Source organism: Pituophis catenifer, unplaced genomic scaffold, assembly GCF_029215685.1.
Source record: "Pituophis catenifer annectens isolate HBS135680 unplaced genomic scaffold, rPitCat1.0.hap2 SCAF_2, whole genome shotgun sequence".
NCBI lineage: Eukaryota > Metazoa > Chordata > Lepidosauria > Squamata > Colubridae > Pituophis > Pituophis catenifer.
Window position 1 is genome coordinate 31,712,454 of NW_027256882.1, and position 26,342 is coordinate 31,738,795.

General features: G+C 44.3%; 1 protein-coding gene across 1 annotated transcript in view; it reads left to right on the forward strand.

The window, feature by feature from the left end:
• The window catches only part of NOTCH4 (notch receptor 4), a 71,057-nt gene that overhangs the window by 35,229 nt on the left and 9,486 nt on the right, over positions 1 to 26,342 (forward strand). Inside the window, exons 12-22 of the mRNA XM_070936578.1 lie at positions 5,477 to 5,625; positions 7,437 to 7,541; positions 8,035 to 8,122; positions 9,280 to 9,513; positions 10,184 to 10,296; positions 13,869 to 14,287; positions 15,341 to 15,667; positions 17,519 to 17,682; positions 19,107 to 19,329; positions 23,355 to 23,445; positions 23,545 to 23,674. Coding sequence (XP_070792679.1) covers positions 5,477 to 5,625; positions 7,437 to 7,541; positions 8,035 to 8,122; positions 9,280 to 9,513; positions 10,184 to 10,296; positions 13,869 to 14,287; positions 15,341 to 15,667; positions 17,519 to 17,682; positions 19,107 to 19,329; positions 23,355 to 23,445; positions 23,545 to 23,674 — 2,043 coding nt within the window. The remainder of the gene's footprint in view (positions 1 to 5,476; positions 5,626 to 7,436; positions 7,542 to 8,034; positions 8,123 to 9,279; positions 9,514 to 10,183; positions 10,297 to 13,868; positions 14,288 to 15,340; positions 15,668 to 17,518; positions 17,683 to 19,106; positions 19,330 to 23,354; positions 23,446 to 23,544; positions 23,675 to 26,342) is intronic.

Below are 26,342 nucleotides of genomic sequence, written 5' to 3' on the forward strand. Positions count from 1 at the left end.
TAAATTAATACAAATTCAATGTGATCATCACTCTTTTTTACAAAGAAACAGTTATCAGCAGTGGTAGCGTTGAAATCCATGGTCTTTAGTACTTTTACCAAGCAATCGTACCATCTCTTGCCAGATTGCTTTAATCCGTATAGACTCTTGTTTAATAACCAAATTTCATTCTTATTAGTATATTGACTATGTGGTGCTCTTACATATATTTCCTTATCTAGTTTTGCGTGTAAATACGCAGTCTGTATGTCATATTGAAATACGTCCAGATTGAGTGCAGATGCTACTACTAGAGCTGTTTTAACACTCTCTGTCCTCACCGTGGGGGAGTATGTGTCAGTATAGTCTTCTGGATATTTTTGTGCATAACCTTGTGCAACTAGTCTAGCCTTGTATAAAGTATTGCCTCCTTCTAGGTTCTTAATTTTATAAATCCACCTGGTACCTATAATTGTTTTATCCTTAGGTGCGATCGCAGGAGTGAATACATTTAATCCTTGCAAACTCTCCATCTCTTTTTTCATAGCTAGTTCCCATTTTTCTCTTTCTTCACGAGGGAGTTTTAATACTTCCTCATATGTATTAGGTGTTATTTGTTCTCCATTCATATGCATTATGTAATCTTTGTATTTACTTGGTATTTGATTTCTATTGTTTCTAATAGCTCTTTCAGGTTTGCTATGGTTGTCGTGCAAATATCTAGCTTCCTTTTTTGTTAATGTGTCTGTCTTTATTTTATGTTGACTATTTGTCCAAGTTTTGGTTTTGTTCTTATTTTTGTTAATGTTTTGATTTTCTATTGTCCCTTCCTCGCAAGATATCGCATCTTTGCATTTATTTGGAAATATTTCATTAAGGTGCAGTTTAGACCAATTGGCCTGCTCATGGAACACAGCTGTTCTGGAGACTATAAATTTGTTATTATTATCAATGAATCTGTACCCTTTGGTTCCAGTTTCATATCCCATAAATCTTAATCTTCTGGATACGTTTTCTCCCTTTCTCCTCAACTGCTTAGGTATGTGCACATCTGCAGTGACTCCAAATATGTGCATGTGTGCTAATTTAGGTTTCCTATTGTACATCACCTCATACGGTGTCTTATTCACAATACTGGACCAGGTTCTATTTTGAGTGTAATTTGAATAATGTAGGGCTTCTGACCAGAATTGTTTGCCTAAACCAGCATCCTCTAATGTGCATCTAATCATGGTTTGTAGTGTGGAATTCTTTCTCTCTGCAATCCCGTTTTGAAACGCAGAAAATGGATTGGACGTGAAATGTAGCATTCCCCTATCCTTTAACCATTGGGAGAATTCTTTAGACATGAATTCACATCCCCTATCTGTCATAATTTGTTTTATTCTGATATTATGTTGTGTTTCTATGCGTTTGTAGAATTCCTTAAATTTCTGAAAGGTTTCATCCTTGTGCTTTAATGTGTAAACAAAACCATAGCGACTGTAATCATCCACTATTGTTAGAAAGTAACGTTTTCTATAGGTAATTGATGGAGTTAATGGACCAACTAAATCCATATGTACTAAGTCAAAAATATTGTTAGTTGATCTGTTAGATTTTTTTGGTCTGGGACTGGTTTTTAGTTTGGTGGATTTACATACTGAGCATTCCAAATAATTATCACAATTTTTTATTTTGACACCTTCTGCGTGTTCAGTCATTTTTTGAACTACAGGAAAGCTTGCATGTCCTAACTTCCTATGTAAGATGTGAGCACACTCATCATGAATTGGTTTACCTATTTTTGGTTTCTTCTCATTGTGTGTATTTTTGTGATCATGAGGTATTTTACATTCATCATTGTCACTGTTACTAACATTTTCATCATCTGCTTCAATACAATCTTCCATATTTGAATCAATGTTATGTAACCATCTTTCTTTTGTTATCAGATAGGGTAGACCTCCTTTTATCATCACAGTGCCTATATTTGTTTTGTCCTTCTCTAAAGTTGCTTTCCCCTTTGAGAAAACTATATTGATGTCAGAATCTCTGCTTAGTTTTATAGCACTTAGTATGTTATGAGGTATTTCTGGGATTAATAATACCCCCTCTATTTTACCTAAACCAGGCAAGGTCACATTTCCTCTGCCTAATACTTGAACCTTTTCTTGATTAGCTACCTTTATCACAAACTTATCTTCTGTAAATGAAGATAATATACTTTTGTTGTTAGTGGTGTGATTGGTTGCACCAGAATCAATAAGCCAATTATTGTTCTCATTTTGTTGTGTTTTGGTGCTTTCTTGTTTGTTTAGTCCATTTAGTGACCCAGATTTTCTCTCTTTTGAATTTTCTCTACCCCCTCTACTTTCTCTGTAATTTGGTGGGCTTCTATATTTGTGTCTATCTGTGGAAGACTGTCTATAATTGTATTTGCTCCTATATTCTGGCCTATGTCTCTCCCTTGAGACTTTGGGACAGTCTCTTCTACTGTGTTCCCTGGACCCACAATTGTGGCATCTAAAGGCTTCATTATATTTTTCTTGGAAAGCTACTTTCCTAAAAGATTTGTGTTCTGTTTGATTACTGGAACGATTTTTTCTTGAATTGTCTTCTGCTATCAATTTGTTAGATAGACTTTCTATGGTTAAATATCCTAAATTAATAGTATCTAAGTGTGACATAAAGCTATCCCATGATGAATCAAGTGAATTGATAATAACACTTTTCATTGTTTGATCTGAAATCACTTCCCCCCTCAATTGCAGCTCAGCTCTTATTTTGTTTAGAGATATCAAATGCTCACTTATAGAAACCCCTGGTTTCACTCTAGAAGAAAAGAAATCCTTAGACATTCTTGTAGTTGTAGCTACGCTATCGCTGTGAAATAGGTTAAACATGCATTGAATTATTTCTGATACAGTTAGGTTTGATTTGATGCTATGATACATTGCAGGAGACACGCTAGATATTATTATGAAAAATGCTCTATGATGTAAACAATCTATTTTTAAAGTCCAAGGTCTTCTTGGAGGACTAGTTATAAAGAATAGTAAATTTTCTTTCATAAAGACAACCTGAAGTTGTTGATACCACTCTTGTAAATTAATGCCATCAATTCTAAGTTTTGGGAAGTCACTGGGTAAGTTCCCCACATTATTTTGTCCATTACTTACAACCTGAGGCAGTCCGTGGTCTCGCAAGTGCAGGAAATTACAGAACGGCATGGGGATGCTCGCAACGAGTCTGCGCGGTTCTCTGGCCAGTTCAAGTCTTTCGGGGCCGTCTACGTAGCTTTGCACATGCGCGTTGCTCATTTCTTCCTTGGCGTCGTCGTGGAAGGTTCTCTCCATTTCAGCTCTCTCGTTCCGCTCCTCTTCAGATGAGTCGGTCTCTGGTTCGGTTTTAGGGGTTCTGGTGGTGGCGACAGCTCTTCTCTTTCTTTCGTGTGCGTTGGCACTTGATCCGGTCTGCGGTGTAGGACGGAATCGGCATGGCTCTCTGGGCTCAGGTGTCGTCGCCTTCGAAGTCAGGATGGGAGCGTGCAGGTCTCGAGTTGTCGGTTTGATCTCTTGCTTCTTCGTTGGTGCCTTGGAAATTTTCAATCTTGGCCCAAAAGCAGCAAAAAGCGTTTTCATTGCTGACTTTACTTGAGACTTTGTTAAATCGTCTTCACTTTCTGATTCTGGTTCTTCTGAAGAGTTTGAGTCTTCTTTTTCACTTTCGTCGTCTGATAGCGTTTTTCGCGCCAGAAATTTTGAACTGAGCGTTTTGATTGGCTCTGCTTCACTCTCTTTTGAAGTTCGTTGAAACCAAGATGGCTGCCATTCAAAATTTCGCGCGGGATCACATCTTTTCTTTTTCACAACGACTTTCTCAGTATTCATTTCACTCACAGTTTTTTGATCTTTGGGTTTTTCTTTAACGACGTTTTTCTCTCTCGCTGCTCCGTTGTTCTTCAGCATTTCTTGGAGGTTCGCGATGAGGCTTTCATCGTTCTTCTGGCTTTTTAGTATCTTCAATATCTCTGACCTGAGTTCGTTATTTTCTATTTCGATTTCTTCCTGGTCATTATTTTCATTTATCAGTTCTTCTTCTTCAGTGGTGTATTCTTCGGATTCTCTCGAAATCGCGTTAGTGGATTCGTTGATCATCTCTTGTTCAGTTTCTATTTCCTTGCTGTAGGCCCTGGTGTTGGGCCTATCTTTCTTAGACATTTTTAATTATTTATTGAGTCAATTAACCATCCTCTGCTACCAGCTTGTTGCAATATTTTCAGGATCAGACTCAATAAAGATAATAAGAATTAGAGATTTAAATATATTTCTCTTTAATAATAGGCATTCTATATTCGCTGAATATTCAAGATAGAAGCAAAGAAAATGGTGAGGGTGGCTCCTTATATATACAAGGGGTGGAGCCAGGAATGGGAGTGGTAAATTATGAATACATTAAAATCCAAAGAATAAGTTAACCCCTGATGTCCCATATATACATTATTTACACAATAGAGAATAAGGCATTTACATCTGACAGTTTATTTATTTACTATTCAATTCTTATAGCTGCCCATCTCAGTCAATGACTCTGGGTGGTTTATAAAAAAAATACAAAGTTTCAAATAGCTTATGAATGAAATCTATATTTCCTTTTTGAATATGTTTAGTTAGTTGAAAGGGGAGTTAAAGAGCAAGGGGGAGTTTGGAGACCACAGAAAGTTAGCTTATTTTAGCTTATGTTTGTTATGCTATACTCTGTTTTTGCTCTGGGAAGTCCGGGGGTGGGTGTCGAGGGGGGGTTGGAGGGAGAGGGGGGATGGGGGGGTGGGAGGGGGAAAAATTGTTGTAATGATTGTTAAAACTTTTTAAATAAAAAAAAATACAATTAAAAACATTTTAAGACAATAAAAACACTAAAAACATCGAGATTAAGTACCATATTTTTCGGAGTATAAGACGCACCTTAGTTTTTGGGGAGGAAAATAAGAAAAAAGCGGAAATTTTGAGGAGTTCGGAGAACCAGCAAATACCACCTCTGGCTGGCCCCAGAGTGGGGTGGGAATGGAGATTTTGCAATATCCTTCCCCTGGACTGGGGTGGGAATGGAGATTTTGCAGTATCCTTCCCCTGGAGTGGGGTGGAAATGGAGATTTTGCAGTATCCTTCCCCTGCCACACCCACCAAACCACGCCCACCAAGCCACACCATGCTCACCAAGCCACGCCCACAGAACCGGTGGTAAAAAAATTTGAATTTCACCAATGTTTGCGCCCCTGCTCCTGTGCTTTTAATTCCATTGTAACAGAGAGAAATAGAATAGGTAAAACTTTTCTTATTATTGAATTAATCACCCAGAGAAAGGCTCAAATGCTGAAATTCTGGATTTTATGCAGTTTTTCCCCACACATTACAGAATGCAGCTGAATAAGCAGGTGGCATCTCAAAACCCTCCCTGAGCTAAATGCCTGTCAACTTGGGTCTCCCCATCTGTTTCTTTCTACCACATGCCACAGACACCTGCAAGAACGGAGGCCGATGCAGAGTGAAGGAGTCTGGACCCCACTGCTTCTGCCCTCCAGGATGGGGTGGCCCCCATTGCCAACACAGGACCAAGCAGAACGGAGACAACTGCACGGACCAGACCGGAAAAGATGGTTGCCAGGTGAGTTTAGAACAATACCCAGCTCAAATGGTTGTCCAATCTCATCTATCAGGTGGGTGATGGCATCTATCTGTTAGATCAGAGAGGGTGAAGTTTGGGGACTTGACACCTCAAAGTTTTGGAAAATGACTAATTTGACTCTGCTGGTGTGTCATTCTCCCTTCCCCCCAATGAAAGAGAATTCTCTATAAGATCATTTATATATATAAAAAATAGTCAAATCATGTGGTGGTTGCAATAGCAATAGCACTTAGACTTATATACTGCTTCACAATGCTTTACAGCTCTCTCTAAGCGGTTTTTACGGAGTTAGCATATTGCCCCCAACAATTTTGGATCCTCATTTTACCCACCTCAGAAGGATGGAAGGCTGAGTCAACCTTGAGCCTGGTGAGATTCGACCTGCCAAATTGCAGGCAGCCGGCAATCAGCAGAAGTAGCCTGCAGTACTTCATTCTAACAACTGCACCACCACGGCTCCTGCTATGTACTTTATAAAGAAATGTCAGATAATTATGAAAACGACATATAGCTCAAACAAACTTATTTCCAGGGCTCCGGAGGTTGCATGAGAACACGGCCCTCTCGCACAAATTCCAGAAGGTCTGAAAGCTGTGCAAGACCATACCCACTGGTGGGATTCAGCCGGTTCTGTCCGGTTTGGTCAAACTGGTAGTGCCAACTGCGACAGGCCCCGCCCATCCACCTGGACGTAATGCCGTCCTATTTAGACACATTTTGGAGGCTGTGTGCATGCGTGGGAGGCACGTGTGTGAGCATAGAGCATGTGCGGAAAGTGGCGCGTGCGAGCAAAGCGAGCGTATGCGCGCGCGATCATATTTGCGAACCGGTAGGGAAGGTAAGTGAATACCACCTCTGACCATGCCCCATTCTTATGTAGCCTCCGTAGCCTACAAACATTGTTCAAAGGCATGCCCCATTCTCACACAATTTTTAGAGGCGCTGGAGGCCACGCGAGCGCACACCCTATCCTCCCACAGTCCTCCACAACCTCGAAAAAAATTGCATGAGAACATGTTTTTGAGAATCGTTGTCGGGTGTGGATGATGGATGGCCTGTCACCCAAATGCGGCGTGTCACTTCTGACACACGTGTCATAGCTTCGACATCACTGTAATGCAGTGGTGAAATGTAAAATTTGTTACTACCGGTTCTGTGGGCGTGGCTTGGTGGGGGGATAATGTGACTGGGTGGGCGTGGCCAACTTTTTTTTTTTTTTTTTAACTTTTAAAAGCATTTTTTCTACAACCTCTTTGGCCGAAGAGGTTGTAAAAAAAATGCTTTTAAAAGCCTCTGACGATCAGGCAACTCAGCTGGGATCATCAGAGTCTTTTAAAAGCACGGCGAAGCTGGGCGCGCTCAGCTGGGCATGGGGGGGGCAGGGATTTTTGCTACCGGTTCTCTATACCACCAGCCGCCATCGCTACCAGATCAGGAGATCCGGTCTGAACCGGGAGCATTTCACCCCTGCTGTAATGGATTCTTGAAACTCTCAAGGAGGGAATGTAACCCGATCAGAGGTGGGGGCGGGGACGGAATTCCCTTTCCTTTTAACCGTAGCTGCCCCTCCAGGAATGAGCAGAGAAAATGTCATTGTGTGGAAATCCATTCAAGGATTTTTGATGTTGATCTGCAAAGGAAGCAGCTGTTAAAAATGCACGGGGTTGGTTGGCAGTGTGAGTTAGTCTGCTCCACCCAGGGAACACGTCCAGTTCCTCATTTTCAGTCCTCGTTTCTGACTTTATTTTCTTTCCAGCCTTTTGTGTTGCTCAATTTGACTTAAATTTTAGGTAAAACGTCTCAATCCTAAGATCAGGTCTACCGTGGAACCGAACGACAAGGGAAACAAGCTCCCATTTGCTGGACGTTTCCTTGGAGAAGCTGACCAAACTTCTGTAAGTGATACTTGAACTGGACTTGTTTGCTTCAATATTGTAGTCCCAGATCCAGGGTTCCTGGATTTTATCACTACTGCAGGTAGTCCTCGATTTACGACCACAATTGAGCCCAAAAATTTCCATTGCTAAGTGAAACATTTGTTAAGTGAATTTTGTCCCCTTTTACGACCTCTCTTGCCATGGTTGTTAAGTGAATCACTGCAGTGGTTAAGTTAGTAACATGGTTGTTAAGTGAATTTGGCTTCCCCACTGCCTTAGTTTGTCAGAAGGTTGCAAAAAGTGTTGGCATGACCCCCACCCCAAGACACCACAATCGTCGTAATATGAGTCAGTCGCCAAGCATCACATGGCCATGGGGATGCGGCAACAGTCATAAATGTGAAAAATGGTCATAAGTCACTTTTTTCAGTGACATTGTGACTTCGAACGGTCACTAAACAAACTGTCATAAGTTGAGGACTACCTGTCGTGACAAATTCTCTCCTTCCAGTGCCTGCCAACACAAAAATGTCTCAATGGAGGAACCTGTATCAAGATGGCAGACGGTTTTCGATGCTTGTGTCCTCCAGGAACAAAAGGTGAGGGAGAGATTTGTGTAGGCCTGAGCAAAACACACTGAGCCAGGAACAATCAACTGCCTCCCACAATCAAAATGGCAGAAGGCTTGGTGGTCAAGTCTCAGGTGGAACACACCATATTAAGATAAAATGAGGTAATAAATTCTATGCCCCAAAGAGCATATGGGGCTGGGAATGAGCCTGCCATGTCAGCCTAAGGAAAATGGGGTGTGTGCCCCACACCATGCAAAAGAACCAACACTTGCAAGACACTCCCCAGACGGAGATACCGTATTTTTTGGAGTATAAGATGCTCCGGACTATAAGACACACCTACCTTTTTTGGGGAGGAAAAAAAGAAAAAAAATCTGCCTCTGCCTCCCAGCATCCATCTGGTATTCATCTGGCCCATTTGCCGCAGCCCATTTGCCACCACCCATTTGCCGCTGCCGCCCGTTCACCACCGCCACGGCCCATTTGCCATGACCTATTTGCCACCACCCCGGCCCATTTGGTGCAGCCCATTCGCCACCGCCTGTTTGCTGCGGCCTGTTCACCACTGCCGCGGTTCATTTTAGTGCAGCCCACTTGGCTCGGCTGTTCGCTACCGCTGCGCCCCCTTCCCCACTGCCACGGCGGCCCATTCTAGAACATCTGATTGGCTCCGCGTCAACCCCCCTCTCCCTCGCCGCAACATTCGCTGTATAAGACGCACCAAAATTTTCACCCACTTTTTGGGGGGGGGACTGCATTTTATACTCTGAAAAATATGGTATATCACTTATAATATAATATATCTCTGATAATTGATCTCTTATGGATATAAGTATTTCAAATCCATCCAGAGCGATATATTGGAGTGATCAGAGCAGTGTTTCTCAACCTCAGCCATTTTAAGCTGTGTGGACTTCAACTCCCAGAATTCCCCAGCTGAGGAATTCTGGGAGTTGAAGTCCACATGACTTAAAATGGCTGAGGTTGAGAAACACTGGATTAGAGCCACTCTTTGTGCTGGATCACACAACTGGGTTGCCAGTTTGGACCCACACTGCTGCTCCCAACCCGGCCTCTCATCATTTTAATTAAAAGGACCTTTTGCCTAAAATAAAATGAAAGCTAGTGAGGTTGACTGTGTGGGCGAAGAAGAGAGGAATCTGACGTTCTTTTTGTCCTTCCAGGACCCAATTGTCACCTGGATCCCTGCTCTCTAGCCAGCCCTCCCTGCTACTATGGCGGGACCTGCGTGGCTCAGAATGAGGGGTTTTTGTGCATCTGCCCCACTGGATATGTGGGAGAAAGGTGTCAGGGGGTGGTGGATGCCTGCTTCTCCCAGCCTTGCCGCCAGCCTGGGTCCCAGAGCTGCCAATCTGATGAACATGGTTTTCACTGTCTCTGCAACCCTGGATATTCAGGTAAGGTAATAGCACTATAGCAATAGCACTTATATACCGCTTCACAGGGCTTTATAGCCCTCTCTAAGCAGTTTACAGAGTCAGCATACTGCCCCCAACAATCTGCGTCCTCAGCCAGAGGTGGCATTTGCCAGTTCTCTGAACTCAAAATTTTACTACCAGTTCTCCAGAACCTGTCAGAACCTGCTGGATTTCACCCCTGCTTACAACCATTTTTCACACTTAACAACTGCTGTAGCAGTTTGGACTCTTTTGCAACTGACTCATATTTATGACGGTTGCAGTGTCCCGGGGTCATGTGATCCCCTTTTGCGACTTTTGGATAAGCAAAGTCAGTGGGGAAGCCAGATTTACTTTACAACTCTGTCTGTTACTAGTTTAAGAACTGCAGGAGTTCACTTCACAACTGTGGCAGAAAGGTTCTAAACTGAGGCAAAACTCACCTCATAGCTATCTTGCTTAGCAACCAAAATTTGGGTTCCATTGTGGTCGTAAGTGGAGAACTACGTACAAATCATCAGAAATTGACCTTGTAGCAGAAACTGCTAACATCAAATTGCCAGAAGTTTAGAAAAAAGGAAGGGACAACACTGGTAGATTGCAAAGAAGAAACCAATAGAAGTAAAATTTAAAACAAACTCTTTGGCACTGTGTTTGTTCTTCCCTCCAGGACTTCTGTGTGAGTCAGTGATTGACAGTTGCCAATCAAATCCTTGCCTTAATGGTGGAAGCTGTAGCGTGCTGCCCAAGAATCCTATTGAATTCACCTGCCATTGTCCACAGGTATGAATGGGTCAATTAAAAAAAAAAAGTAGAATTGAAGAGCGGAAGTCTTCCAATATTTGAGGGGCTGCCACAAAGAAGAAGCCGTCAAACTATCCTCCAAAACACCTGAAGGCAGGACAAGAAGCAATGGGTGGAAACCTATGAAGGAAAGAACTAAGCTAGAACTGAGGAGAAATTTCCTGATAATGAAAACAATTAATCAGTGGAACGACTTGCCTCCAGAAGTTATGGGTGCTCCAACACTGGAGGTTTTCAAGAAGAGTTTGGAAAGCCATTTGCCTAAAATTCATTAAATTTAATGAAAAGAAGGACTAGGGGTGACATGACAGCCATGTTCCGATATCTCAGGGGTTGCCACTAGGAAGAGGGAATCGAGCTTTTCTCCAAAGCACCTGAAGGCAGGACAAGAAGCAATGGATGGAAACTAATCAAGGAGAGAAGCAACCTAGAACTGAGGAGAAATTTCCTGATAGTTAGAATTAACCAATTCACAACTTGCCTCCAGAAGTTGTGAATTTTCCAAACACTGGAAGCTTTTTTTTTTTAATTTGATTTATATGCCGCCCTTCTCCGGAGATTCAGGGCAGTTTACAATGCATTAAGCAATAGCCTTCATACTTTTGTATATTTTTTATACAAAGTCAGTTTATTGCCCCCACAATCTGGGTCCTCATTTTACCTACCTTAGAAAGGATGGAAGGCTGAGTCAACCTTGAGCCTGGTGAGATTTGAACTTGCAGTAATTGCAGGCAGCTGATGTTAATAACAGTGCTTTAGTCTGCTGCACCACCAGGGCTCCTTTTAAAGAAGAGATTGGACAGCCATTTGTCTGAAATGCTATAGGGTTTCCTGCCTGAGCAGAGGATTGGACTAGAAGACCTCCAAGGTCCCTTCCAACTCTGTTATTCTATTCTATTCTATTCTATTCTATTCTATTCTATTCTATTCTATTCTATTCTATTCTATTCTATTCTATCCTATCCTATCCTATCCTATCCTATCCTACCCTACCCTACCCTACCCTACTCTACTCTACTCTACTCTACTCTACTCTACTCTACTCTACTCTACTCTGTTTGAAAATAGGTAGGGTTTCCTGCTTGAGCAGGATGTTGGACTAGAAGATCTAGTCCAACATGTTAAATTAGATGGGATAGTTAAAGTTTAATACAAAAGTTAGTAACTTTTCGCCCATCAAGCTTGCAAGAGGCCCAGTCAATCACTGCGAAATAAATCAACGACGTCTTTTAAAATTCCAAAATCACATAAGACAAGAATACAAAACAAATTTACAATATTTCTTTGGGCATAATGTGGACACGGACCAAGCTATGGTGTTTGGATGATCTGGGTTTAAGGATAAGCATGTTGTGTGGACCCAATGAGTAGTTCATAACATAGTTTATAGCATCCTTTTGCTCAAACAGCCCAGGTCCCTTCCTTGTCCAGATGGATATAAATCGTGGCTAATTCTGCTTGCTAATAAAACATTTCCTGGGTGGTTGACTCTTCTTAATCAACACTGAGGACCAGATGGAGATTAACAAGCGAAACCATAGAAGGAGGGAGGTGAAATAAAAAGCTCTTGAAAAGACAAGGTTGGTGGCCATTGGATACACCGAACTGGGAAGGACCATTTTCCCAAGAAAAGCGATGCCAGATGCCTCCTAAATATTTTGGACTCCAGTTCCCTACTTTCCTAGTCACATGGTCCCACGTCTCTACTGACTGGGAATGATGGCAACTGCTCATCAGTGACAGTAACAGAGTTGGACTGGGCCTTAGAGGTCATCTAGTCCAACCCACTGCTCATGCAAGAGACCTATACAATTTCTGACAAACGACTGTCCAGTCTCTTCTTAAAAGCCTTCAGTGATGGGACATCCGCAATTTCCAAAGGCAATTTGTTCCACTGGTTGATTATTCTCACCATTAGGAATTTTCCCCTTAGTTCTAGGTTCCTTCTCTCCTTGATTAGCTTCATCCATTGTTTCTTGTTTTGATTTCAGATGCTTTGGTAAATAAGTTGACCACCTCTTCCTTGTGGCAGCCCTTCAAGTATTAAAAGACTGCTATTATCTCACCCTGGTCCTTCTTTTCACTAGACTAGGTATCCCCAGTTCCTGCAATCGTTCTCTATATGTTATAGCTTCTAGGCCCCTAGTCATCTTTGTTGCTCTTCTCTGAACTCTTTCCAAAATTTCAACATCCTTTTTGTATTGGAGTGACCCAAACTGGATGCAGTATTCTGAGTGTGGTCTTTAGGGCTTTATAAAGTGGTACTAATATTTCACATGATCTTGATTCTATTCCTCCGTTTGGCTTTTTTGGCCGCTGCTGCACACTACTAGCTCATAGTTAGAGGGTTGTCCACTAGGACTCCAAGATCCATCTTGTAGTTACTACTATTGAGCCAGGTTTCACCTAGTCTGGACCTGTACTTTTGGGTTTTCTTGCCTAAGTGTAAGTCCTTGCTTTTCTCTACATTAAATTTCATTTGGAAATTTCATCACCCAGACAGAGGTCTAAGCTTAGGGAATGTTGAGTAAATATCTGGTAAGAAGATGGGATGTTCTTTGGTTGAATAGGCCAAGGATCTGATCTAGCATAAGGTGGTTTCTGCAGCCGCCCGAGAGCTATACTGTATAAGACGCACATTTCCCCCCCTAAAAGAGGGTAGAAATGTTGGCGCATCTTATACACCAAAGCCCCGCCCCACTCATTCCATTTTTGCGAAAAACAGACCCGTTTTTTGCCTGATTTTATCAGAAATGGGGTCATTTTGCCCTCCCCCAGCCCTCAGGAGCACTCTGCAAGCCTCCCAAACTTTCTGCGCATCCCGTTTTTCGCAAAAAAAGGCCCATTTTTCGCAAAATGGGGGCGCTTTTGCCCTCCCCCAGCCCCCAGGAGCACTCTGCAGGCCTCCCAAATCCTCTATGTGCCTCGTTTTTTGCTCCTGGGGCTGGGGGAGGGCAAAAATGCAAAAAAACCAGCCTTTTTTGTGAAAAACGGGATGCACAGAGGGTTTGGGAGGCCTGCAGAGTGCTCCTGAGGGCCAGGGAGGGTGTCAGCATTCTGATGCAGCCATAAAAAGACGAGGCTTGACTTTTCTCCTACTTATTTCTCTGTAGATAATATCCCCTAGGAGATGGGATGGTGGGGGGAACATTCCTGTGGGGTGAGGTCAGAAGCTGGGGAGACTGACTTGGAAGATGGCCAATGAGAAGATGAGAATTGGGGAACGGAAAGGGAAGGGTTTGGGGGTCAGAGGGTTAGTATCGGCTACGACGAAGTCGGGGCCAGATCTGTCGTACTCAATAAATGGAATATTTCAGCAAAGATTAATTGTTTGGGAGTGCAATTTATTTGAGATGACATCGAAACCTGACAGAGGGCAAAAACTTTTTTCCCTTACTTACCTCTTTGAAATCTTGGTGCGTCTTAAAAACTGTGCGTCTTATAGTCTGAAAAATATGGTAAGTGGGAAAAATTCTGAGGTGCCACCCTATAGCCAGTGATTTGTATGAAAATAATCCAGCAAGACTGAGAAAGGATCTCCTCCACCCCAGGGTTATGATGGATCGACTTGTAATCTGCCCGCCCCACCTTGTGGATCCTCCTACTGCCACAATGGAGGGATCTGCATCGCCCGCCCATCTGGACCTCGATGTCTCTGCAAGGAAGGCTTCTTTGGGCCAGACTGCCACCAGCCTCCATGTTCCTCAGCCTCCTGCCCTGCTGCCAATGCCACCACGCTCTCCAGGTGCCCATCGTTGGCAAGAGATGCTCACTGTGACCGGATCTGCAGCTCTCCAGAGACCAGCTGGGATGGGGGAGACTGTGCACTGGGGTTGCTCAATCCTTGGGAGAACTGCCCGAAACAAGACCTGTGCCAGCGGGTTTTCCGAGATGGTCACTGCCAGCCCCCTTGTAACAATGAAGAGTGTCTGTACGATGGATTTGACTGCATCCCGCAGAAGGAGTGCAAGTGAGTTATCTTCAGATGGTACCATGAATCGGGAGGGGGGGGTGTAGATGGGTGGGTGGTGCACCAGCCAGGAAAGGATTCTCCTCCCCCCCCGACATAGTGTTAACCATCCCATTTGGCACCTTCTCCAAAAAAGTAACTCCTGGCAGTTAGGAATTATCAAGAGTAAAACTTTATTGAAAGATCCATTTAGGCACAGCAGAAGCAAAGTCAGCTCTGAGGTTTTCCCGTGAAAACCCACATAGGTAAAAATCCCTCTTCACCCCCTGGGCCACCCATGGTTCGTTGTCCACCAATCACACTCAGTACTTTTGTTTTGGGAAGACAATCTGTGGTGGTAGCTCCAAGAACTTGGCCTTGGTGGGTATCTCCTCTCCGGGCAGCAGAAGGCTTTCATGCATTCCTTAGCCTCCCCCCTCACCCTATGAATTTACCAACCTGTCCCCTCCCGTTTCTGTTTGGCAAACTGCGAGCTGGAAGTTGATGCAGGCAACGATGAAAGCAAGTCAGTTTTGACAGCAGGAAACAACTGCACACCTACCACTGGTGCTGTGTAAAGATAAAGTTAAAGGTTTCCCTGTCCGGTTGTGTCCGACTCTAGGGCCCAAAGCTCATTTCTGTTCCTTGGCTGAGGGAGACAGCATTGTCCAAAGACTTTTTCCACTGTTATGTGGCCAGCATGGTTATATGCCAAAGGCATATGGAATACTATTACCTTCCCACAGAAGTGGCAGCAATAGCAATAGCACTTAGACTTATATACTGCTTCAGAGTGCTTTTACAGCCCTCTCTAAGCAGTTTACAGAGTCAGCCTCTTGCCCCTAAGAATCTGGGTCCTCATTTTACTCACCTCAGAAGGATGGAAAGCTGAGTCAACCTTGAGCCAGTGAGATTCGAACTGCCAAATTGCAGGCAGCCGGCAGTTAGCAGAAGTAGCCTGCAGTACTGCATTCTAACCACTGCACCACCGCGGCTCTTGTAGAGGAGGGAATGGAATGGGAGTATGTCTGCCTTTGTGCAGTGCGCTCCCCATTAAGGACCACTTCTCCTCAGCCCTTCCTATGCCCGATATTGTCGGGACCGCTTCTCGGACGGACACTGCGACAGAGGCTGCCACTCGGCATCCTGTGGCTGGGATGGTGGGGACTGCGCCTCTTCTGTTCCACCGGTAGAGTCCACGTTGGCGCTGGTGGTTCTGCTACCCCGGGAGAGCGTGCCGGAGCTCCTGCGTTCCCTGGTCGTCGCCACGCGGGCAGAGCTACGAATTCAACTGGACCGTCAGCACCGGGAGCGGATTTACCCTTACACAGGGAAGGAAGAGCTGGGGAGCCGGAGCAACTGGACAGGGATTCGGACAAAAGATTTGGCAGAGACCGTCGGGTAAGAAGGGTTCTCTTATTTCTCACTGATACCTTCATCCTAAACTCCCTCCGTATGCCTGCTACTTAAAGAAAAAAAAAATCACAGTCCTCCTTTAGTGACAGCAATTAAGACCTGCAATTCAGTCGTTAGGTGAAGCGGTTGCTAAGTGAAACCACCAACTGTGCTTACATCTTTTCTTGGCTTTACAGAACTGGATAGGCTGTAAATGCAAGAACTGATTGCAAAGTTATTGGTTTTTTTTGGTCACCCTTGTAATTGAACAGTCATTAAATGAAGAAGTTGCTAAGTGATATCTACCTGTTGCTGAAAAATTATCAATCAATCCATCCATCCATCCATCAATCAATCAGAATAGAGCTGGAAGGAACCTTGAAGATCTTCTAGTCCAACCCACTGCTTAAGCAGGAGACTTTATACCAGTGTTTCTCAACCTTGGAAGCTTGAAGATGGGTGGACTTCAACTCCCAGGATCCCCCAGCCAGCAGGGCTGGCTGAGGGATCCTGGGAGTTGAAGTCCACCCATCTTCAAGCTACCAAGGTTGAGAAACACTGCCTTATACCATTTCAGACAAGTGGTTGTCCAGTCTCTTCTTAGAAACCTCCAGGGATGAAGCAGCCACAACTTCTGAAGGCGAAGCTGTTCCACTGGTTAATTGTCCTCACCGCTAGGAGGTTTCTCCTTAATTCCAGATTGCTTCTCTCTTTGATTGGTTTCCATCCTTTGTTTCTTGTCCATATGATGCTGGCATCTTGCAAAAGAAAGTGTCAGCCACACATCTTAAAGTTCCTGAGTTGAGAAACACTGAACTAGTTCAAAGCAGATCAAAACCAGGTTTGTATAATTTCAGCCTTGTTACAATGCAGAAGATCATGAAATACTCACACGGATATCCGAAAGGTGCTTTTTTCAAGAGGCAACTGGACTTTCACTTCTCATCCAAGAAGCTTCTTCGGCTCTGACTGGATGGTGGGGAGCCTTTTTTAACTTTTTAAATTGTCAATGGGTTTTAGTTTGAATGTTTTAAATTTTGGGCCAAAGTCATATAATTCTTTTAAAAATTTTAAATTTTGTATTGGTATTTGTTTTAGTTCTGGCTGTGCACCGCCCTGAGTCCACTTGGAGAAGGGCGGGATATAAATTGAATAAATAAATAAATAAATAAATGGAAGGACGAATACTCCTTGCAGACAGCTGGTCATTTGCATTCTTTTAGCAAGTCATTGAGGCCATCTGGAGTCATCTAGGTCTCCCCAACGACTCGCTAAAAGAATGCAAATGGCCAGCTGAATGCAAATCACCATTCCCTACCATCCAGTCAGAGAGTCCAGTTGCCTCTTTAAAAAAGCACCTTTGGGACATCCATGACGTGGATGACTAAGCATCTCCATAGACACTCAAATGGATGGTCAATCAAATGATGTCAAAAATCATAATTCTTTTTGTACTGGTCATTCATGTTTGCATTCGAATGGCACAGTGGCCTACAAGTAAAGATGCTCACTTGCCAATCGGATGCTAGATGTAATTATCATAAAATTCATGTCAATATTCATTTCAGGATTTCATTATTCTCAATAATTTATAAAGAGCAATGCTCTTTATAAGTAGATAAGTCTTTGTAGGGTTTTCCAAGTTCTGTAAAATATTACGAAACTTCATCTCTGTGGGGAGATAGCATTGCATATCAGCCTATAGAAATCTTCTCTAAATGGGGGTGAAAAACCCCACAGCTCTGGCTGCTCCAACTGTTGGAAGGACAAACACTTGGGTGATAGATGGAGGAAGTAATTCCAGGAAAATATAAGTCACTGTACTTATCGGTCATCTTTGTTTCTTCTTAACTGCAGATATACCATCTTCCTGGTTGTGGAGGGGAGCTCGTGCCAAGGGCAGTGCCCCACTTCTGCCAAATCCGCCCTGAATCTTTTGGGTTCCTTGATGGCCAAAGGGATTTTGTCATCTCTGATCCCTCACCGAATAGTAGCAGCCTGGTTTGAAACTGTAGAAAATGGTATGTGTGAACATAAGAGAGAGAGAGAGAGAGAGAGAGAGAGGAAGGGAGGGAGGGAGGGAGGGAGGGAGGGAGGGAGGGAGGGAGAGAGAGAAGGTGTGACATCCTCCCTAACACACACAGTGCCTCCTGCACACTCCTCTCACACCCTTGTATACAAGTAGTCCTCGACTTAACGACCACAATTGAGCCCCAAATTTATTGCTCAGTGAATTTCTCCCCATTTTACGACCCTTCTTGCCACAGTTGTTAAGTGAATCACTGCAGTCATTAAGTTAGTAACATGGTTGTTAAGTGAATCTGGCTTCCCCATTGACTTTGCTTGTCAAAAAGTCACCAAAAAGGATCACATGACTCCTGGACATTGCAACTGTCATAAATATGAGTCAGTTGCCAAGCATCAAGGTTGACTCAGCCTTCCATCCTTCCGAGGTGGATAAAATGAGGACCCAGATTGTTGGGGGCAATAGGCTGACTCTGTAAACCACTTAGAGAGGGCTGTAAACACTGTGAAGCGGTATATAAGTCTAAGCGCTATTACTACTGCTATCTGAATTTTGATCATGTTACCATGGCGATGCTGCAGTGGACTTGAACTCACGGTCTTCTGCCTTTCTAGCCTGGCGCCTTAAGAACTAGACAAAACTGCTGCCCACCATTTTGGCCGACCCACTTTACGACCGAAATGTCTTACGACGATAACAGGGAAGTTCTATTACAGTTGTAAGCTGAGGACTAACTGTACACATGGCTTATTGTGTGTGGAAACTCAGCGAGGTTATTTAACAGGGAATTCTCAGCATGTCCATCAAATCCAAATTCTTGGCTTTAGAAGGAGAAGCTTTGGTCATTGAACTAGTCTGAAACTGATCTAAGGTCTGTAGCAGTGGCAAAATCCAATTTTTTTTTACTACCGGTTCTGTGGGTGTGGCTTGGTGGGCGTGGCTTGGTGGGCATGGCAGGGGAAGGATACTGCAAAATCTCCATTCCCACCCAACTCCAGGGGAAGGATACTGCAAAATCCCCATTCCCACCCCACTCTGGGGCCAGCCAGAGGTGGTATTTGCCGGTTCTCTGAACTACTCAAAATTTCTGCTACTGGTTCTCCAGAACCTGTCAGGACCTGCTGGATTTCACCCCTGGTCTGTAGTGTAGATCAGCAACCTCCAACCTTTGGGGCACCAGGGACCAGTTCCGTGGAGAGAGGTTTTTCCATGGACCGGAGGGGGCCTGATTTTGTTTGTTGCCTGCATCCCACGGATGGGGCTTCGCTCGTTTGCATGGCCCAGTTGTTGGCATGACACGGACCGGTACTGGCCAAGGACTGGGGATTGGGGACCCTTGATGTAGATGGGTTCAAAAATGGAGGCAACAGGGAAGAGAATGAGACGGACATTTGACAATCTTCCTTTTCCTTTGACCAGATCCCGAGCCCTCCTCCTCCCATTTTTCTGGGCCCCTCGTTTATTGTGTGGGTGTTGGGGCACTCATACTAGCTCTGGTGATCTTTATTGGGGTGTGGAGAATCCGTCGACCTCAGCATCGGGAGCACGGATCTCTTTGGCTCCCGCCAGGATTTGCACCCCGCCAAGGCAAGAAGCGTCGCTGTCGGAGGGATCCGGTGGGTGAAGATGCGATTAGACTGAAGTGAGTATTGAAAAGTGGATCGGGGGCTTTGCCTTCAATGGAGCATAGGTAGTCCTTAAGTTACGACAGCAATTGGGACCAGAATTGCCATTGTTAAGTTACGCAGTCATAAAGCATGACATCTCATGACTGCGTCGATTAGCAACGGAAATTCTGGCTGTCCCAGTTGCTGTTGTTAAGGTTGTTAAGCAAGGATATAATGTGACTGGGACTTCCGATTTCCCGTCGGTTTCCCCATTGACTTAGCTTGTTGGAAGCCAGCAGAGAATGTTGGAAATTGTAATAACATGACCACGGCTCACTGCAATATTGTAATTGCGAGCTAGAGAACAAGTGCCTGAATCTGAGGACCCCTTGTTCAGCACCATCACAAGTTTTAACAGTTGCTGAATGAGTGGTCATAACCCGAGATCCATGCAGATAATTAAAGTTTCCATCCAAGTCCGGGTGAGTTTAGGATTACCGTGTTTCCCCGAAAATAAGACCCTGTCTTATATTTTTTTGAACCCCAAAATAAGCGCTTGGCCTGATTTTTGGGGAGGTCTTATTATTTTGAGGCACATGGAGCAAGATGGGGCTTTTTTTGCCGTCTTACCTGATTTCCAGCTCTGCATTTAAATATTTTCAGGGATGTCTTATTTTGGGGGCAGGCTTATTTTCTGGGGGAGGCTAATCTTAGCGCATGCGCTCAAAAGCCCAATTGGGCTTATTATCAGGGGATGTCTTATTTTCAGGGAAACAGGGTATGTCCATGTCTTCTTGAAAGTCATAAGGTAGTGGCTGTAAAGGTATGTGGGAATGGCCTTGGAACAACGGATCAAGTAGCAATAGCAATAGCACTTAAACCTATATACGGCTTCACAGTGCTTTACAGCCAGGGGTGAAATCCAGCAGGTTCTGACAGGTTCTGCAGAACTGGTAGCGGAAATTTTGAGTAGTTTGGAGAACTGGCAAATACCACCTCTGGCTGGCCCCAGAGTGGGGAGGGAATGGAGATATTGCAATATTCTTCCCCTGCCATGCCCACCAAGCCACACCACACCCACAGAACTGGTAGTAAAAAAAAAATGGATTTCACCACTGTTTACAGCCCTCTCGAAGCAGTTTACAGAGTCAGCATATTGCCCCCCAACAGTCTAGCTCCTCATTTTACCGACCTTGGAAGGATGGAAGGCTCACTCAACCTTGAGCCTGGTGAGATTCGAACTGCAAAATTGCATGTAGCCGGAGATCAGCAGAAGTAGCCTGCAGTACTGCATTCTAACCACTGTGCCACCATGACTGTGGTGCTGCCTAGGGCAGAGATCTCCAAATTTGGCAATTTTAAAACTTGTGGACCACAAGTCTTAAAAGTTGCCAAGGTTGGACACCCCTAGCCTAGGGAACAATCCAATGAGATACAGCATAGCCTGCAGATGGATAGTTGGTAAAACGAGTCTCAGAAGAGGCCCTTCCTAGCTTCTCAGACTATAAAGGGAACGGCGGGAGAATCGTATTTTCAGACTTGCAAGGTTCTATTAAGGCCGCTTTTGCAATAAAGTAAAAATTAGCTGATCTGGTATGTTTCCTGTTTGGCCTTACCTAGAAATGTAGCTCTATTGTGAGGACAGCTGAGAAGATTATAGGAAGCTCTCTTCCTGTCATTCAAGATACTGCTTATAAGCGCAATGTGCTTGGAGCTCAAAGCATTGTTAGAGACCCCACACACCTACTTTACGTTTCTGGTCCTTTTTACGTTGCTCCCCTCTGGAAGGAGGTTTCAAAGCAGTGGTGGGATGCAAATTTTTTTACTACCAGTTCTGTGAGTGTGGCTTAGTGGGCGTGGCATGGCTTGGTGGATGTGACTTGGTGGGCGTGGCAGGGGAAGGACACTGTAAAATCTCCATTCCCTCCCCACTCCAGGGGAAGGTTACTGCAAAATCCCTATTTCCTCCCGATCAGCTGGGACTCTGGAGGCAGAGAATAAATGCGGGTGGGGCCAGTCAGAGGTGGTATTTACCGGTTCTCCGAACTACTCAAAATTTACGCTACTGGTTCTCCAGAACTGGTCAGAATCTGCTGAAACCTACCTCTGTTTCGAAATATCTATAGCAGGACTACCAGATTCTGTAACAACTTTGTTCCCTATGCCATCCATCTGATAACCTCGCAGGATTCGTTTTTCTCGCCATGTACATATAGACATCCTAATTTGACTGTGTTGTTTCTCCATGTCATATAATATATGTGGGTATATGCATATTTTTATTTATTTATTTATTTAGTCATGTTTATGTAGCGTATATTAGAAATGGAGACCCTTTGAGAGCCATATGCAACAAAATTTATTTTTAATGTATGCCGATAGAAGTGACAATAAAGTTATTGTAAGTTCTAAGCCTACGTCTATATTGCCCCCTTGTGGATTATTTTAAAAAATTGCCACAGATCTGCAATTTCTTTTTGGTCTTCCATTCAAGCAATAACCATTTTTTTCCCCAGATCAAATATAAATACATTTACTTCCAAATGTTTCTACTCAGCTGGGTAGCCTTCCTAATTTCCATTTAGGAGGCTACCCAGCTGAGTAGAAACATTGGAAGTAAACTTTTTTTCCATTTAAAATTAACCAAATTTGCAGTTTAACTCCCAAATCACAGTCATCCACATGGTTGGACTATTAAGTTTTATAGTAAGCCTGGTCAATATCATCAGGAAAACATTTCTCTGGGGAAGGCAGAACCCAAACCGTTTATATAATAGTGGCAAAAATAAAGCTACAGCTAATGACTTAATATTTCTGGTATTTAAAGAAGGAGGCGATTTTTTTTCCTGGGAGGAAGGAAATAGAAACCTCATTTCAAACATATTTTTTTTAAAACCCGGGGGCTGATGAAATCTCTCAAGCAGGCTTTGTTTACTAGTTTTATTTCTACTGTTTTGATGGTGGAAGAAAAGTAGAAGAGTCATCAAGAATGCTCTAAAAGTTTCCCAGACTCAGATGTGAGCAGCTTCCACTTGAAAAGTCTCCAGTAACTGTCACGGAAAGGATTTCTACTCTTTGAAGCTGATGCCAGCCAAAAACAGTACTGATTTGGATGAACAAACTGATTTGGCCTAAATTAAAGTGCCTTCAAATCTTCTAATCCAATGTTTCTCAACTTGGCTACTTTAAGACATGTGGACTTCAACTCCCAGAATTCCCCAGCCAGCAACCTAAGTTGAAATCCACATGTCTTAAAAAAGTAGCCAAGGTTGAGAAAATGGTACTGGTCCCATTCCATGGATAAAAGCTGGCTGAAATATTAGAATTTTTCTTCCAATGTTCTGCATTACATCTGCAGACCGCAAGCAAATTTAGGGGGTCCGTGGAAATCACAGAATGTGATGAACTTTTTTCTGCTTTGGGGGGGGTGTCACCTATCAGCTTCTGTTGCTCAAGGCAACTGCTCTGCTATCTGAGAACCATGCTGGCCTTAAAAATCCAGTTTTTGTCAACACACTATAAAAAAGATGTTGAGACTGTTGAAAAAGTGCAGAGGAGAGCAACCAGGGTGATTAAGGGACTGGAGATGAAAACATATGAAGAACGGTTGCAGGAACTGGGCATGGCTAGTCTAGTGAAGAGAAGGACCAGGGCAGACATGATAGCAATGTTCCAATATTTGAGGGGCTGCCACAGAGAGGAGGGGGTCACGCTATTTTTCAAAGCACCTGCGGGCCAGACAAGGAATAATGGATGGAAACTGATCAAGGAAAGATTCAACCTGGAAATAAGGAAACCTGGAAATAAGGAGGAACTTTCTGACAGTGAAAATAATCAACCAATGGAACAGCTTGCCTTCGGAAGTTGTGGGAGCTTCATCACTTGAGACTTTCAAGAAAAGATTGGACTGCCATTTGTCAGAAATGGTGTAGGGTCTCCTGCTTGAGTGGGGGGTTGGACTAGATGACCTATAAGGTCCCTTCCAACTCTGTTAATCTGTTGTATTAAAAACAATAACAATCTTTCTTCTCACTTTCTTTTGCTCTCCTTACAAACACAGGCCAACAAAACTCAGTACTGAATTTGCAGAAGATCATGACATCTTCTCCAACCCCCATTTCGATGGGACTTTGAACCCCAAAGATATACAGGTATTTATGCTGGATGAAGAGGTTGTGGGAAATGTCCATTCTACCGATGTCTTTTTTTTTGGGGGGGGGGTTCTCTTTACAATCATCTCTTCTGTGCAGGAGGATCTTGATTCCGTCCCGATCTCAGATCAAGGCCTTCCGAAACCGAAGACACAGATGTTGGGCAATGTCGCGGTCCCAAACCTGGGGAAGGATACCAGGCCAAAAGCAGCCAAAAATCAAGAGCCAGGTAAAAGAAGAAAGCTAACTAATAACGGAGAATATTTGTAGCTCAGGATTGACATGAGGAGTCCTTGGTGCTCTCTGAACTTGGTTGTTTTCTTGTAGATGTTTCATTCCCAAACTAGGTAACATCATCAGTTCTAGTAAGGAGTGGGGTTTGTCTCAGTTTATATTCTAGTGTCTTGCCTTGTCAGTGTTGGTGAGAGTGGTGTTGGAGGTTTTTTGGTTGGGCTGTTTGCTGTTGGCTTGTTTGCCAGTTCAACAATCCAAGAAAAGGGAGATAGGGGCCTGAGCAGAAATTTTGGAAACTAGGCAGTGGAAGAGGGTAGAGGTGGGAGAAATACCTAGACTGAACAGCCAAGAAGCAGATGCAGACAGAGATAAAGGTCCAAGAGAGGAATATGGGAGGCAAGTAAAAAAAAAAAGCATGGTAATTAAAGTATTGAAGCGGGCAAGAGACGATGGATGGATGATTTCTCTTTTTTGTTGTTGTTCTGATTTGCTTCTCCTTTTCTCTCTCTTTCTTTCTTTTTTTTTTAGGTAGGTGACATGACTAGAAGTTAGGTAGGATAGAAAGAAAAAGTATTTTAATAAAGGGCGACATGATTAAAAGTTAGAATAAGTGATAGAAGTAAGAGAAGGGGGAATATTAGTGTATACACTTTTATATAATAAAATAAAAGTAATAACAAGAGAACACATGGAATAATTGAACGACGACAGATTGCAACTTAATATAAATGTGTATCAATATTAGAAATACTGAATGTAATAACTATGATTAATTCTACTAGTTTTATTTGTATTAGAATGTATGACACCCAGGTGCCATACTGTTCATGCATTGATTTGATATGTTTGCAAAAAATAAAAAAAACTTGGGGGAAAAAACAATCCAAGAAGTAACCAAGGAACTTTCTGGCTGGAGAATTCTGGGAGTTGAAGTCCACACATCTCAAAATTGTCAAGGTTGAGACATTGTCTCATGGGGTCATGGGGGATTTCAACCTGCCATCTACCGGTGGGGCGTCTGGGATGGCTCGGGAGTTTATGGCTTCCATGACAGCCATGGACCTGACACAATTAATTCATGGCCCCACTCACGTGGGAGGACACACTCTGGACTTGGTTTTTATCTCTGGTCAGTGGCGGAGTGGTCTGGATATAGGGGATATAGTTATTGAACCCCTGTCATGGTCGGACCATTCTCTCCTGAGACTGGACCTTTTGACCGCTGCACCCCACTGCAGGGAGGCGGAACCGACCAGGTGGTTCCGCCCCAGGCGCCTGATGGATCCTGATAGGTTCCAGAGGGAGCTTGGGCCAGTTCCTGAAACTCTGGCTCACGACTCGGCTGAAGATCTGGTGGCTGCCTGGGATAGGACAGCCGCCAGTGCTCTGGACCGAGTCGTGCCTTTGCGGCCTCTGACCCGACGCCGAACCTGTCCGGCCCCTTGGTTCTCCGAGGAGCTGAGGGAGATGAAGCGCCGGAAAAGACGCCTAGAGAGTGGTTGGAGGGCTAGTCGCTCCGAATCCGACCGAACACTAGTTAGGTCTCATATTAAGACCTATCTAGTGGCGATAAAAGCGGCAAAGCGTAACCACTTTTCCGCTCTTATTGCATCGGCAGATAACCGCCCAGCCGCCTTGTTTAGGGTGACTCACTCCCTCCTATATCAGGGAGCGCGGGAAGACCCCTTGCAAGGGCAGGCTGAGGATTTTGCACAGTATCTGCACGATAAAATCGCTCAGATTCGGGAAGGCTTGGACTCTGACTGGGTAGATCCCGGCGGGGTGACTGAGGCTGGTCTTGAGAATGTTACCTGGGATGAGTTCGACCCTGTGACTCCTGAGGACGTGGACAGGATCCTGGGGAGGTTAAACGCAACCACATGTTTATTGGACTCGTTCCCCTCCTGGCTGGTACTGGCCACCCGGGAGGTAACACGAGGCTGGCTCCAGAAGATTATAAATGCTTCTCTGAGAGAGGGTTTCTTGCCTCCCGCCTTGAAAGAGGCGGTGGTGAGGCCCCTCCTCAAGAAGCCTTCTCTGGACCCGGCCGTTTTGGCAAACTATCGTCCGGTCTCCAACCTTTGCTTTGTTGCGAAGGTTGTGGAGAGTGTGGTTGCGCGACAGCTCCCACAGTTCCTGGATGAAACCGTCTATCTAGATCCGTGCCAGTCCGGCTTCAGGCCTGGGTACAGCACGGAGACGGCATTGGTCGCATTGGTGGATGATCTCTGGAGGGCTCGGGACAGGGGTTGTTCCTCTGTTCTGGTCCTGTTAGACCTCTCAGCGGCTTTTGATACCATCGACCATGGTATCATGCTGCGCCGGCTGGAGGGACTGGGGGTGGGAGGCACCGTGTTGCGGTGGTTCTCCTCCTATCTCTCTGACCGGTCGCAGTCTGTGTTGGCAGGGGGGCAGAGGTCGACCTCGAGGCGCCTTGCTTGCGGGGTGCCGCAAGGGTCGGTCCTCTCGCCGCTCCTGTTCAACATTTATGTGAAGCCGCTGGGTGAGATCATCCGTGGTTTTGGGGTGCTATGCCATCTGTACGCTGATGACACTCAGCTGTACATTTCCACCCCAGACCACCCCAATGATGCCCTCGAAGTGATGTCCCAGTGTCTGGAGGCCGTGCGGGTCTGGATGGGGAGGAACAGGCTTCGGCTTAA